Below are 15,375 nucleotides of genomic sequence, written 5' to 3' on the forward strand. Positions count from 1 at the left end.
AAATTTTAGTATTTTAACCCCTTACATGGTAATGAAAGTTTTACAGGGATGTTTTTAGTAGAAAATTTAAATTTTTTATGAAATATTGAATCGGAATCACTTATTTACTCAGTGCTTTGTACATATACATAGAGAGTTTTATTACAACCACATCCAATATATTTTTAAAACGCACAACAGGTTTCAAATAAATTTTCTAAAACCTTTTAATATAATCTCTACATCTACTCTAATCATAAATGGCAAACTTTAGTTATTTCAAATCCACCTAGTAGTTGTCCATCACATTCGTTATCAATGTCCTCTGAGTAAAACATACATAAATACATATTTCCAATATTATTTTCTCTTATTGCACTTCATGTCTTTGTTTGTCTTTCCCACTTCTACTGCGACTACAACAGTTTGTTGCTCTTGTTTATGGCAGTTGAAAATTGTTTAAATTATTTCATGCAACAGCCTAGTAGACATCTAACAATTGCCTCATGCAGTTTGTTGCTGCCATTTCTATAGATTTTACGAACACAAACAACAAAACGAAAAGTGAGAAAAAATGTCGAGAAAAGTTTTATTCTCACAGCAACGGAAATAGCGCGAAAATTTAAACCAACACTTAAAGTTTTTTTATTACTTTTATGTTTTCGGAAGAGTAGAAGGAAGTTTAGTGGCTATAATAAATAAATATATCTACATAAAGGTAGAGGAAATATTTAAATAAGTATTTAAATGGAATATATCTAGATTACAAACATATGTAAATGGTAGTCATCGATTATATAATTTTCTTATTTCAGGATTTTCAACACCCATCAGACATTTGTCTGTACGTGCTCTGCTGCCAAATACAGATCATTATATTACCTACGAAGGATCCACCACACATCCCGGCTGCTGGGAAAGTACTGTCTGGATTATAGTTAATAAACCTATTTATATTACAAAACAAGAGGTAAGCTAATGTTAATTTTAATTAGAAACATTATTAATTATATAATTTTGAATCATTTGGAATTTTTTGTGGGAGTTTTTATTCATTATCCCCGAAGTAAAAAAAAAAAAAACAAGTAGAAAAGTATAGTCGGACATGACCGACTATACCCCACACCCAGTACTAAAGGAACTCAACTCCAAACTATATTTTTGCGTGTTTATATTCTTTAAGATTTAAATTATTCACAAGATACTTGTTTATCTCTATAATAATAGTGTATTCTGTTGTTGTTAACTGTTCAAGAAAAAACGTTATGCATTCCTTTCTTTATGTTTCAGAATTTGTAAAAAATTTGTTCCCTTTTCTGAAAAAATTTTGAGTTGTGTCACTTTTGTACTGGGTGTGCGATATGATGTGTATTTTAAAAATTAATTATTTTTTATAAAGTAACTGAATTTTATGAATAATGAATTTTACCTTAATTCCGGTGTACTTAAGGAATTTATTGATGAAAAAGACAATTTCTAAAAGAGGCTTTATATGGAAGTTAGGGTCAAATATGGGCCGATCCTCAAAAAATTGAGAGGAGGGAAGTATTTTTATATAAAAGTTAGTTATACTGAATTTCATCGCGACACAAATGGTTATAAGTCAATATAGGACGTTTAAGATATTTTTCAAAGGGGGTTTATATGGGGGCTAGGGCCAAATAAGGGCCTATCAGTACAGAAATCGTCACGGTTATTTGCGCCTATATAAAACTCAGTTGTTCCAATTTTTGAAGAGAAAGTTGTTTATTTGACGTAGTAATAAGTTAAAAATCCTAAATCAGAAGGTCCGGCTGTATGGGGGCTAGGTGAAATAATGGACCGATTTCAACCATTTTTAATAAGCTTTGTCCTTGTGCCAAAAAACATGTATGGTTCAAATTTTATTAAAATATTTTTTAAATTGCGGTCTGTAGCTTTCGCACAAGGTTTACATGAACAACCAGCCGGATACAAGGACATGTCTTAATAGACTTAGATTCTGAGTATACTTTAAAGTGGTAGTATGACCAATATTTTTGTGAGTTGTAAACATCAGCACAAACCCATATTCCCTCGCCACTATAGTGTTGTAGGGTATAAACAGTAAAAAATTACTGAGTAGACTGTGGTATAGTTGATTGACTTCACAGTAATCTAGTCTGTTGACTATACAGTGGTCTAGTCTATTGACAATACAGTATTATAGTCTAATGACTTAACAGTTTTGAAATCTATTGACTAGAGAATGTTCTATTCTATTGACTAGGTAGTGCTCTAATCTTTTGATAAAGCAGTGAAGTAGTCTATTAACTATAAAGTGGTCTAGTCTGTTGAGTAGACAGACGTCTAGCCTGTTGGCCAAATAGTAATCCAGAATGGGATCAAGCCTATGCACTAGACAGTAATAAATTATAATGAGTCTGTTAACTGTACAGTAATCTAGTCTATTGAGCACTCTCTAATCTATGAAATTTTCTAGGCAATGGTCTAGTCTATTGCATAGAAAGTTGTCCTGTCTATTGACTTGACAGTGGTTTAGTATTTTAGACACTGATCTAATCTATCGGCTAGACATTGGTATATCTTACTGACTAAACAGTAGTCTTGTTTCTTCACTGGTCTAGCTTAATGACTAGTCAGGAGTCTCTTCCATTTACTGGATTGTGGACTAGCCTATCGATTAAACAGTGTGTTGTTAATAGATATTGGTCTAATTAATCCAGTCATGTTTAATTAATCCAGTCATGTTTATTCACTAGACAGGAATCTGGTATAATGACTAGACAATGGTCTAGTCTTTCGTCTAGACAGTGATCTGCTATATTAATTAGACACCAGTTTAGCCTATTAATATATTTACTAGACTGTGGTCTAGTCAATTGCCTAGACAGTGGTCTGCTCTATTAATTAAATACTACTATAGTCTATTAACTAGACAGTGGTGCAGTCCATTGACTAGACAGTTTTTAGACTATTGACGAAACAAACAGCGGTCTAATCTATTTACCAGACAGTGTTATATATAGTAGTGTAGACTTTAAAAGAGATAATGATCTAGTATGTATATCGACTAGACATTGATCTATTCTATGGATTAGAAATTAGTTTAGATTATTGACATTTAAGTCTGAGGGCTTATATCTTAAGAACATTATATAGTATTATCGGTTTATTCCAATTTCCAGCAGTGTATTCAAATATAATCAAAAGTTTTTGCTTTGCTAACAAATTCACTTATAACAAATTCAAAAATTTTACATTTATCAAATAAATATCAAAAAAAAAGAAGAAAAAATTCTCTTTATGTGCAATTAATTAAATTGTAAAAAATCAATTAGTTTTTAAAATAAAAATATTTTATTTCAACTATGAATAAGCATATCAATAGGAAATGTTTTCGTAAATTATTATATACATAGACATAATCATGCATTTCAATGCAAATACATATGTATGTGTATATGTAAAAATGTGGTATTTATGGTTAAATGGTAAATACTTTATAAAACCTGTGTACTGAAAAATAACCAAGCTGATGGATTCAGGTTGCATATCTATACATATGTATTTATTTTTACATTTGTATTTATTTTAGTGTATTTATATGTGTATGTATAGATAATTAAACAATAACAAAAAATCATGACATAAATATAGAAAAATTTTTAAAATGAATTATAATTAATACATTTTACATTTAAATGCTTTAATTATAATAGAATAGAATATAAATATTTATTTGCAGAGATGTGAGTAATCCAATTCCCATAGGAAAATCAGAAATAGAAAGGAAATATGTTTATTTGTAAAACATGTTTATTAAAAAAACATGAAATAAATTGGTAAATTAAAGTTATAAAATAATGCAGTTTATTTCTATATATACATCGATTTGTTAGAGTATACTAATGCGGGTATTTATAAGTAGTTTATTAACAATTTCTTCTTAAAAAATCCAGTAATAATTCTGTTAATAACTTTATAACTCGGTTGAGAAATTTAACCAAAATAAGAAATTTTATTTCAAAATGTTTAATTTTTTTCAAATTAAAATAAATGTAGCGTTAGTGGCGTGAAAATGTGGTTGCAATTAAAAATAAAGCCTTGTTAACCAAAATGCTCGAATGATTGTATGGATATTTGTAGCTGTCTGAAATAATGTTGATGTTTTTATTATTGTTTTATTTTTTTTATAAATATTGTTATTTTTTCACATACTTTACAATATTTCCTATAATTATTATCTGATTGCAGAATGGATTTTTTACGTAATTTAACATGATTACGTGTTAAGTATGGATAATTTGTTATTTTTAATTGTTGCAAAAATAATAATTTATAAAATGAAAAAAAAAATAATAACAATTACATACAATAATGATTTATGATTTATATAAACTATTATATGGAGAAGTTTTTTATGCAAAATTAATTTGTTAATTTTTATTACCGTTATTTGTTTTTTATGATTTATGGTGCAAGTAACCAATAATCGATAATGTATTTGAATTTTTTTTATTTACAGTTATACCAACTGAGACGGCTAATGCAGGGCTCAGAAAATACTCCGAAAGCTCCTTTAGGCAATAATGCACGACCGGTGCAAAATTTACATCATAGAACTGTTAGAACTAATATAGATTTTAAGAAAAATAAGGTGAGTATATTTAATAAAAAAAAAATTTCTACAAAATTATTTTAACATATAAAAAGTGTTAAATCTTTGTCAGAACTTTTAATTTCTCCACACAACTGAAATCATTAAATATTTATATTCGCCTTCACCAAACACTTGTAATTGAATATTCATTATAATGCATTAAATTCTTGTCTGTTCATTTCAATATTTGTTTGTTTATTTTCATTTTTTTTTTTTTTATTTACAGAATCAAAATGCTTGTCCTTCCATGTATAAGGATATGTATTATAGAGCGAATCGTTGGTCACCTGATACAGGACTATTGATTCGTTGACCCATTATGGATAAAAGCCGACATATAAATGGCAAAAACAATTATGATAATGATGGCGATGATGATGATGGTCATGTGATGATGACAACAAAAACAAAAAACAATATTAAAAAAACAAAAATAAAATTGGCTACAATTACAAAACAGTACAATGATAATGAAGATATTGGATCGGGAAACGGTAGTCTTATGATAATAGCTGCAGCAGCATTAACAACAACTAAAGCAAAAACACCAATAACAACAGCAGCAACAGCAACAATATTAACAACGACAACAACGGATGTTAAATTTAAATTTAATTTACCATTATATTTTCCGGTTAAAAACAACAAAAATTATTATGTCAACAATCATTATGACGATGATGATGGTGATGATGATGTTGACAATGACGACGAAGAGTCAAACTTAAAGGGTGACAATGATGTTGATGTTGTTCATGTTAATGTTGCTGATGACAGTAAGTATGAAAAGGTTGACCATGATGTTGATAATGGTATTAAATTTAATAATAATTATAATCATTATACTACCATAGACTCAGGTCTTTTATATAAGTATTGAAAGGCAGAACAGAACAAATATTACAAACAAAAACAATATTATATTTTATTTATTAATAATTTCTTTAAACAAAAATTTAATTTTATAAATATTTTCCGTTTTCGATTTATGGGAGATTTCATCGCAGTAAAACTAAATCATAATGTGCCTCTCAGATGTTTAGTTTTTAAAATATTTTAATAAGTTGTTATATCATAGTTATATCAAGCCTAGTTTAAAATATATTTCCAGGAATAGTTTACATTTGGCATTAAATTCTGAAAAATTAAATTGTTTCAGCTTTCAGTAAAATTTGTATTTTGGTATAAAAATGAAAATAATTTATCCTTATAAAATATTAAAATGATAAAAAATATTATATCTACCAAAATTCAATTATCTGCATAGATTTCAAGACCAAAATATAAGTCTGTCATATCTGTTGGAGATACAATCTTTCTGCGTCTTTTGCCATCTTTTGGTCAAAGGAAAAGGACATTTTCGTCAAATTCATCTCATCCGAGAGAAATGTATATAAGTTATACATGTCGTATGATTAATAATTGTCTATTTACCCAGCAAAAAAAGACGTGCAAAAAAAGTAGTAAATGCATGGGTTGACCTGATAATGAACTGGTTCATATTTAGGGGAAACATGCATGATTTTAACATTAGCGTGTCATTGGCATGCATGTGTTCGTATTTGGAAAAATAGTTCGTCATTTAAATGAGTTCTTATAACCAATGAATATTCGATGATTCTCAAGCGAATTTTCATTGGTGCACTATATTTATTTAAAAATGCATTAATAATGGTATTTCGATTTAGTTATCAATATTTAAATATTTTTTTGCGTGATATTGATAAAAATAAAATAAGATAAAACATAACTGATTTTTATTGGATTTAAATTCATGCAGAGGAAAAATACCCATTGTGTTTTAAATCCGTTAAGCAGTCTCGTTTTTTTCCTTCTCTTATTAATGTTAAAATGGACTTAATATTACTAGGTAGGTAGGTACCTACAAAAACAAAAATCTAATAAAAAATTAATGTCATTTTTAATATTTATTGTATGAAATGCACGTTTTCGTTAAATCTCCTAAGAGAATACCAAATTATAGTAAAATATTACAATTCCTATAGTGGAGTTACATGAGTGAATTTGGGTGCATTTTTCATGCCTTCACTGATGACAAATTTATTAGAATTTAGGCATGTATTTAAAACGCATTAAATAGAATACGTACTAAAGAAATCATGAAAATATCCCTTCTTCTTTAACAACATCAAATTTTTTTTGCTGGGTAACTGTATTGCATATTAAGTATACGCAGTGGTTTGAGGTTTAATTAAATTTAAATGAAAACTAAAGAAATGATACAAGTAACAAGGAAAGGATGAATAAAACATTAAACAGAAGTAATCGAGAAGTAGAGAAAACAAGAAAAAAGTGTTAAAGATAGAATTAAAGAAGAGTACTACGTCCTTGTTATGCATGATCGTACCAAGTTAGATACATTCAGGAATGCAATTAGACGCTCCAATTGAACGTTTGATACATCAGCTAGATCAGTATAATAGCTACTGCTCAGTTTTTGTTAACGATTCTTTCATAGAGCAGGACAATTACATATCCTCTTCATATTCATTTTGACAGCTCCTTCAAAAATGATTATATGGGAGTCCTATATGTACATATGTATATCTAGCATAATTTCCTAAGCTACAGGAACCAGTTATAATTGACACTAAAGACGTATTTATTCCAGGCCATAAAGACCTAGTGTTAACGCAATACTACTTTAGTAAAAAGCAGTCTTGAGAAAATATAATTCTAAGAGAAAGTCAACACAGAACTTGTCTATGTAAAAGATGTTACACCGCCTTATTTCACGGTGGTCTTTTTGATGCACTGGGTAGACTGAAGAACTCAGGTGGCAATTTTTTGTACATGGTTGTGCAGGTCCATGTACAAGCGCTTTGCTGAAGTAATCGAGCTATGTAATCTCTTGCCATGGTATCCCCGTTGCGGATCAATCCCAATGCAAACTCGACAAGGAAAAAGCAATCACTGGTCCAATGCCAATAGAAGGGAAGACTATCCCAACATCAGGTGAAATCAATCTTCCGGTATACCGGAAGGTGACCACCCTTATGAAGTCATGAAAGATTGCATCATTAACCATTCAAAGCCCGCGCAACCACACCACTGAGATTCGGCAACAGCACCTAGAGCCGATAAATCAGGATCCCCCTCTATGTCAGATAATGAGACAAAAGATGTAGGAATTTCCGAAGTAGTAAAGTAGAGGGTCAGACCTCAACTACAAGTCGCGTAGCATTAAACAATATGCATCCTGTTGAGATGGTAACAGCACCGAGAACTTCCCTGAAGTAAAAGGTCTACTAAATCAGTACTAGTCTCCTCTCGGGCATGGGAGTCTTTCCCGATCGTTCACTAATTACATCAGTTCCATTCTCAGACCATAAAGAACGATCTACGGAATGACAAGCAACTACCAAGTGTCAACCTGAAAATTCCTCAACTTATAATACGGGAAGTGTAAGAGATACATACAACGCCAGGACAAGTCCTGCGAGCAACTGGCCACCCGTAGTACCAGATTATCTGGTGCTCTGGTTAGACCCCATGTCAAATTATTTAATCGTCACCAGTTTGTAGTTCTGGCAGACTAGAGGTATTGCAATAACACCAAGATGGAAACATAACACCAAGGAAACATGCCCCCGGGGGTTGTCTATGTACAATTCACCCATAGACAATGACATTTCCGTAATTGTCTCCGTGTCGCTTGACCTATATAAATCTAATGTATACATATATACGAATGTATCGCCATCTCATTTAAAGAATTTTGATATTCGTGGACTTCTTAAGGTGAGGAATACGCACCGATAAGAGATTTCCTATAGTATCTTAGCCAATTTGTTGAATTGTTAATCGACGATTCTAATCTCAAAGAAAAAAATTCTTATTCCAAGGAGATAAGAAATTAGAAGCTTCTATATAAGAAATCAATAATCTCAGTCTAATCTGTAGACTCTTTTGATAGTCGCAGATAATCAATCTTTAATAGTAATCTAAGGTGGCATTAAAGACTTCTCGTATGGAGGTCGTATTAATTTGAGCGAAAGAGCTCGATTAAACCAAATGATTTCCTGTTCATTGTATGACTTTGACCAAAGAATTATTTTAGTAAATACCAACACTAATTTCATTTGATTCGATTCCTTTCAAACCTTTCTATTTGAAAGGAAAGCTTAGAAAAATAGTTTTCCATAACGAAATTAATTTCTACCAAAATCTTATGCAAATTTTACACAAAAATATAATTTACTGATAATTAATTCCCCTATGAAATCTCCCTTAATATTTTAACAGATTTTTAAATTAATTTCTATAATTTTCATATTAAAGAGAATTTTTTTCTCTTTTCATTTCATTATAAATTTTCATATAAAATTTTTTAATTAATACAAATAAAACATACAAACAAACAAAAAAGAAATTAACAAAACAAAAAACTGGATGGGTGGACAATAACTTTAAAAATAACTATTTAAAAATACGCATACACATGATTTATATAATAAAAAACAAAAAATACAAAAAAAATAATAAATGAAAATAAATTGCTATAAATAAATTTATAAAGTAAAATAAAGCAACAACAAAAAAAAAAGCAAAATATAGTGTTATTATACATATATAAATTATAAAAAATATATACATAACTACATACATACACACTATATATATACATAAATGTATGTATTGATAGTCTATACACTGGGGATAGTATTTAATAAAAATAATATTTAATATAAAAACTAACAAAAAATGTACTTAATCAAAAGATTAAAAATGGATTATACAAAACAAAACTCTTTATTTATTGCTATATTTTTTTCAAAAAAAATTTTAATTGATTTATTCGTTTCCTAATTTAACTAATCAAAATGCATTTTGATAAATTTGTATTTAATATTTTATATATTTATATACATATGTATATTTATTAAATATTTTATTAATTTTAAACTAAAGCCATTTTTTATATTTATGTATGTATGTAAATCTATATGTGTGTATATGAATAATTGTTAATTTATTAAATATTGAACAATTGACTCTTTTGTACTGGTTTTTTAGCTTTAAAACAATCATTAAATGTTTTTTGTGTGTTGTATAAATAGAGACAAAAATAGACAATTAAAAGGAATGTTTTATGGAATTTTTTTCATGCTTAACACAGTATGAATTTAAATTAAATTTTCATAAATTATACACGACGTATGATTAATATTTGTTTGATTGAACTGTATTGAATATTAAGTATACGCAGTGGTTTGTGTTTTGTTTTAACGTTTAATGAAATTTAAGATTTTTATTGAAATTTAACATAATTTTTGTATTGTTTGAGTAATGAGAGTCAGTACTAATGCATCAGATATACCAATACCGCCATAAAACATTTTAAAAAACAGTATTAAATTAATTTTATTTAATATATTTTCTAAAGGCAGTGTCAGGCATTTGATGTATTTCTATTCGTTCCACATTATTTTTAAAGGACTATAGTGCAATCACCACTGCGAATTTCCCATTTTGAGACAACAAATATGCAAAAAATAATAATAACAATAATGTCTGGCACTATAAATAAGTGTTTTGTGACCTTACATTTCGAGTTCTTAACACAGTTTGATAATTTGTATTTCAAAATCGTGTAATAATTGAAAAATGGAATAAGGGTTTTAAAGACCATTTTTCTGAAAACGTGTTTCTAACGTTTATACTTTTTAACTGTTCCGTTTACTTCTACTTACAAGAAAAATTAAGAAAATAATTTTCGCTAGACAAACAGAAAAGAAAATAGTATTTGTGTATGAAAACCAACCATCATTTCCCAGCAAAAATAAAGCGAAATAATTCCAAAAGAATAACATTTATCACCACTTCAAAAGTAGTAATCAGTGAACTTTTTACCTTCTATAGAAGAGATGTGTAATGACTTCCGAAGAAGCGAAATATATATTATATTATATGCTGAAGTTATATTTTTTGTTCTTACATTTTTGTGAGATAAAAAATTTTATTTTTGGGCTTCTATTTTAAATGTATCTATTACCCTTATTAATGTTAATATTTAGGTCAAATTAGTTGTATTCTATAATGATACAATTTACTTATTATGACAATTCTATCGTCTCCTCTATTAGGAATTAACTCAAGAAACCCTCATCATAAAGTTACATATACGTATACGCAATATTAATTATGACGATGAAATAAATAATAATCATACGCAACAGATGTTGGCAAAAATTAAAAATTTTAGAGAATGTTAATCTTTTCAAGAACGTTTACTATTTCAATATTGGAATTCAATTCAAAAATTACAACATTTAAGACCTAATGACTGTATTAGCCATGAAATAGTGGCTAAAAATAAAAAGCATATCTAAATATGAGAACAAATAAATGTGTATCTCTAAATATAATGTTTAAATAAGTTGAATATTAAACAAACCACCTTGAAGTTCAGACTGATTCAATAAAAAGTATTTTAAATCAAAAAAAAAAAAAACTTGTACATCAACATAAATTTCACTTCTTATACTATTCTTTACTACATAATATTACATTTAATCAAAATATACTAAAATTGTCTATTGTGTCATTTAATTATACACACTCATTACAACACACCACAATTATTTGACATTAAAATGTCCAACTAAAACTAATTCTAATTCTATTGTAAATTATTACTTGTTGAAAAAATGAGACATACAAATTATAACCTATTATCAATACTACTACTAAAGACATATAACTAAACATAAATAATTTCTCTCCATAACTAACAAACAACTATTGTAATAAATGAAATTATTTCCCAATATTCGTATTAAGAAGAGTAAAAAAATAGTAGAAAAAACCAAACCCAAACTCTCGTACACCTAACAATTAGTTGACTTTAAGTTATTAAATATAATAATCATAAGTATTCCGTAGTATAAATTGAAAAATAAATTAAAGAAATGAACATAATTACTAAAAAAAATGCCATACTAAATAAAATGAATAATAAAAATACAAAAGTAAAGTTGTTAGTTAAACTAGTTATTTGTGCAATTATAATTTTATATGAAATCATTAAACAAATTAGGTGCATTAAAATTATGTTTAAATTTAAGTCAAAAATTGCTTAAGTATCAAAGATAAAAATAAAATTTAGAAATATGTAGACACCTGTATATAAACGCAATTTACATAGAAGTTATAGTTATTTAATATTAAGTTACTAAATAATAAATAAAAGAAAATTACTATAAAATATAAAATAATTGATAACTAAAAGTATTATAAACAATTAAAAAAACTAAACAAATAAAGTATATGTTGTATATGAAAAAGAAAATGTTAAAATTACTAAGAAATAAAAAAACGCTGAAAATAAATAAATTGCATAAAAAAGATATATGAAAATAAAAACTTAAAATATATAAAAAATAAAAATTGGTTTTACTTAAAGCAGCATATTATAGGAAACTTGCTATATAACAGAGCATGATTATTCAGTTTGATGCATACATACGTACCAAATTTCAGAAGCCTTTCAGTTTTAACGATTGTTCATTGCAACTTGATACTCCTAGACAACTACTTGAGATATTAAAGTGAATGTTTCACCATGTCATAGATTGCATTTGGCTCGCCAGTCTTTTATAGTAAAGACGTGTATATCTTACTTCAGAATTGATAGATTATAAAAATCACAGTTTCAATTCTTAAAATCCTTCGAAATATTGAATAAATTCGAAAAATGATTTGAGGACACAAATGCAGTTTTTGGCATTAATCCACCATTGACCTATTGCGATGTTAGTTATATCCAATGAAACGTTAGAATTTCACCTAGTCGGTTGATAAATTAATTTTGTCGAAAAGCATGTTAAAGTTGTTTATATTAGTAAATATACATTTACACCCATTTTTCATCGCGTGTAGTGGTCGTGTCAATTGTTTTATATCTTTCTAAGTGTTGTAGGAATCACAATAATCCATTTTATAAATGTGCCAAGTTTTGTTCAAAAATTAATAAAAACCATCGAAATATTGAACCAAATTCAAAGGTATTTACAGATATAATTGGTAATTTGTTGTATTGTTGAACAAACGTTTGAAATACTAAAGCTCAGGATATGCTTGATCAATTACGAATAAATTTATATCACATGAATGGTTAGGGTTTCAGCTATTAGGTCGATAAATTAATTTTGTCGAGAAGCATGTTAAAGTTGTTAATAATAGCAAATATACGTTTACGCCCATTTTTCATCGCGTGTAGTGGGCGTGTCAATTGTATTATATTTTTTTATATATTTGTAGGAATCACATTAATCCATTTTATAAATGTGTCAAGTTTTATTCGAAAATTCGTGAAAACCATAGAAATATTCAACAAAATAATAAAAAGATATGCATCCACAACTGGCCATTTTTGGTATTGTTCTGCCAATGTTTGGAACCTTATAACTCGAGATATGTTTGATCAATTGCGGAGAAAGTTATATCAAATGAAAGGACATGATTTAAGCTATTTGATCAGTAAATTCATTTTGTCCAAAAGTAAGTAAAATGTTATGAAAATATCAAATATAAGTTTACGCCCATTTTGCATCCCTACAAGAGGGCGTGGCAATTTTTTATTTTCTTAGAAATGTTCCCCATTTCTTCATTTATCTATGTGCAAAATTTCATTAAACTATCTTCAAAAACAATCGAGATATTACGAAAAATCTAAAAGTGTCATTTAACCCAGAAGTAAGAAAAAATTAAATTTCAAAAATTTTGTACAACACCAGGTCACCAGAACCTGGTAGTAGGTGGATTTCCACATATGATTTTCTTTAACTAGATATATTTTGACAACTACTTGAGGTATTTAAGTGAATGTTTCACCATGTAATAGATTGGAAACTTGGCTACAAGATGGTCAACCTTTGGCCCGCCTGACCTCTCACTAAATGGACTAAAAAATAGAATTTATAGTTAAAACGCATATATCTTACTTTATAATGAACATAGGAAGTCAAGAGATAGCTTATAGGAATCGCAATATCTTATTTTATGAATGGTTCCCATTTCATATGAAAATTCCAAAAAACCATCGAAATTTTGAACAAAATTCAAAAAATATTTGCAGACACTATTGGCAGTTTTTTGTATTGTTCGATCAACTTTTGGAATCCTAAAGATTGGGATGTGCTTGATCAATTACGATGAAATTTATATCAAATGAAAGGTCAGGATCTCAGCTTTTAGGTCGATAAATTAGTTTTGTGATAGGGCATGTTAAAGTTGTTAATAGTAGCAAATATACGTTTAAGCCCATTTTTCATCGCGTGTAGTGGTCGTGTCAATTGTTTTATATTTTGCAAAGTGTTGTAGGAATCACATTAATCCATTTTATAAATGTGAAAAGGTTTGCTCGAAAATTCATAAAAACCCATCGAAATATTGATCAAAATCAAAAAAGATTTACAGACACAATTGGCCGTTTTTTGTATTGTTCGACTAAGGTTTTGAACTCTAAAGCTCGGGATGTGCTTGATTAATTTCGAAGAAATTTATATCAAATGAAAGGTCAGGATCTCTGCTATTCGGTAGATAAATTAATTTTGTGGAAAAGCATGTTAAAGTTCTTAATAATAACAAATATACGTTTAAGCCCATTTTTAATCGCGTGTAGTGGGGTTGTCAATTGTTTTATATTTTGCAAAATGTTGTAGGATTTACATTAATCCATTCTATAAATGTGCCAAGTTATATTGGAAAATTCACAAAAACCATCGAAATATTCAACAAAATGTAAAAAAGGTATGCATCCACAACTGACCATTTTTGATATTGTTCGACCAATGTTTGGAACCTTATAACTCGAGAATAACCCATTTGATGGGTAAATTAATTTTGCCAAAAAGTAAGTAAGAAGACTTTTTTAAGGTATTTAAAGCAAACTTTAATTTATTTTTGAAAAAATAGTATATTATATCAAATATAATAATGATTTTACATTTTCACGGCACTTTCCAAATCCAAAACTTCCAGCGTCATTTTATTATCTATCTGCGTAGTTAATTTTTTGTTACTTCTAACGGGGAAGGTTACAGATACATATGTATGTTTAAAATCTTGTGTTGAGCCTGCAATGAAAAGAAAAATAGTATTTTTATTTTAAAAGTTATTAGTATGTCAAATTAACTTAGAAAATACACACAACTACTCAAATGCTAATTATTTTCATTTCCGTTAAAACGCGTTTTTAATTAATAAAAATTAGTTTTTTTCTTTTAACCTTCGAACCAAACCCCAGCAGAACTAACAAGCAAGTTCATAATTTACGCGTTTAATGTTTGTGTGTAAGTACTATTTAAATATGCGATTTTAATTTCCGCTTTTTTGGAAAATAAATATAAAACGATTAAAAACAAATATAAGTTTCAAACAAATAAATACTTTAAATTCCTGCAAATGCAGGGGAGCGGGGATGAATTAAAACTAGTACATTTGTTTATGCTAATATTTGGTAATATTCAAAATAAAACTAATTTAAATTTAATTAAGCCTTAAACAAATTACAATGGCATTATTGTTTTTAACTTTATGAAAAAAAAAACGAACAGAAACACGACCAAATTTATACACAAGCATTCAATTAGAGCTAATATAACATCCGTTTTTAGATTTAGAAAGTTTTGAGTGAATTTAGGCAAAATTTTTGGCCAAAAATTTACAAACACTAATTTTATTTTCAATAGTAATTCCAAAATGGATTTGTTATGTAGGAATAATCTTTT

At 27.9% G+C, this 15,375-nt stretch overlaps 1 protein-coding gene across 1 annotated transcript in view; it reads left to right on the forward strand.

Annotated features, from left to right (window-relative positions):
* Positions 1-6,073, forward strand: part of LOC119610141 (carbonic anhydrase-related protein 10) — a 42,280-nt gene extending 36,207 nt beyond the window's left edge. The window contains exons 7-9 of the mRNA XM_037965251.1: positions 795-949; positions 4,487-4,618; positions 4,848-6,073. Coding sequence (XP_037821179.1) covers positions 795-949; positions 4,487-4,618; positions 4,848-4,934 — 374 coding nt within the window. The 3' untranslated portion in view covers positions 4,935-6,073. The remainder of the gene's footprint in view (positions 1-794; positions 950-4,486; positions 4,619-4,847) is intronic.
* Positions 6,074-15,375: the final 9,302 nt, after the last annotated feature.

The sequence above is a fragment of the Lucilia sericata genome, unplaced genomic scaffold, assembly GCF_015586225.1.
Source record: "Lucilia sericata isolate MDLA Ls3-8-SP2 unplaced genomic scaffold, ASM1558622v1 Contig001126F_arrow, whole genome shotgun sequence".
Lineage (NCBI taxonomy): Eukaryota > Metazoa > Arthropoda > Insecta > Diptera > Calliphoridae > Lucilia > Lucilia sericata.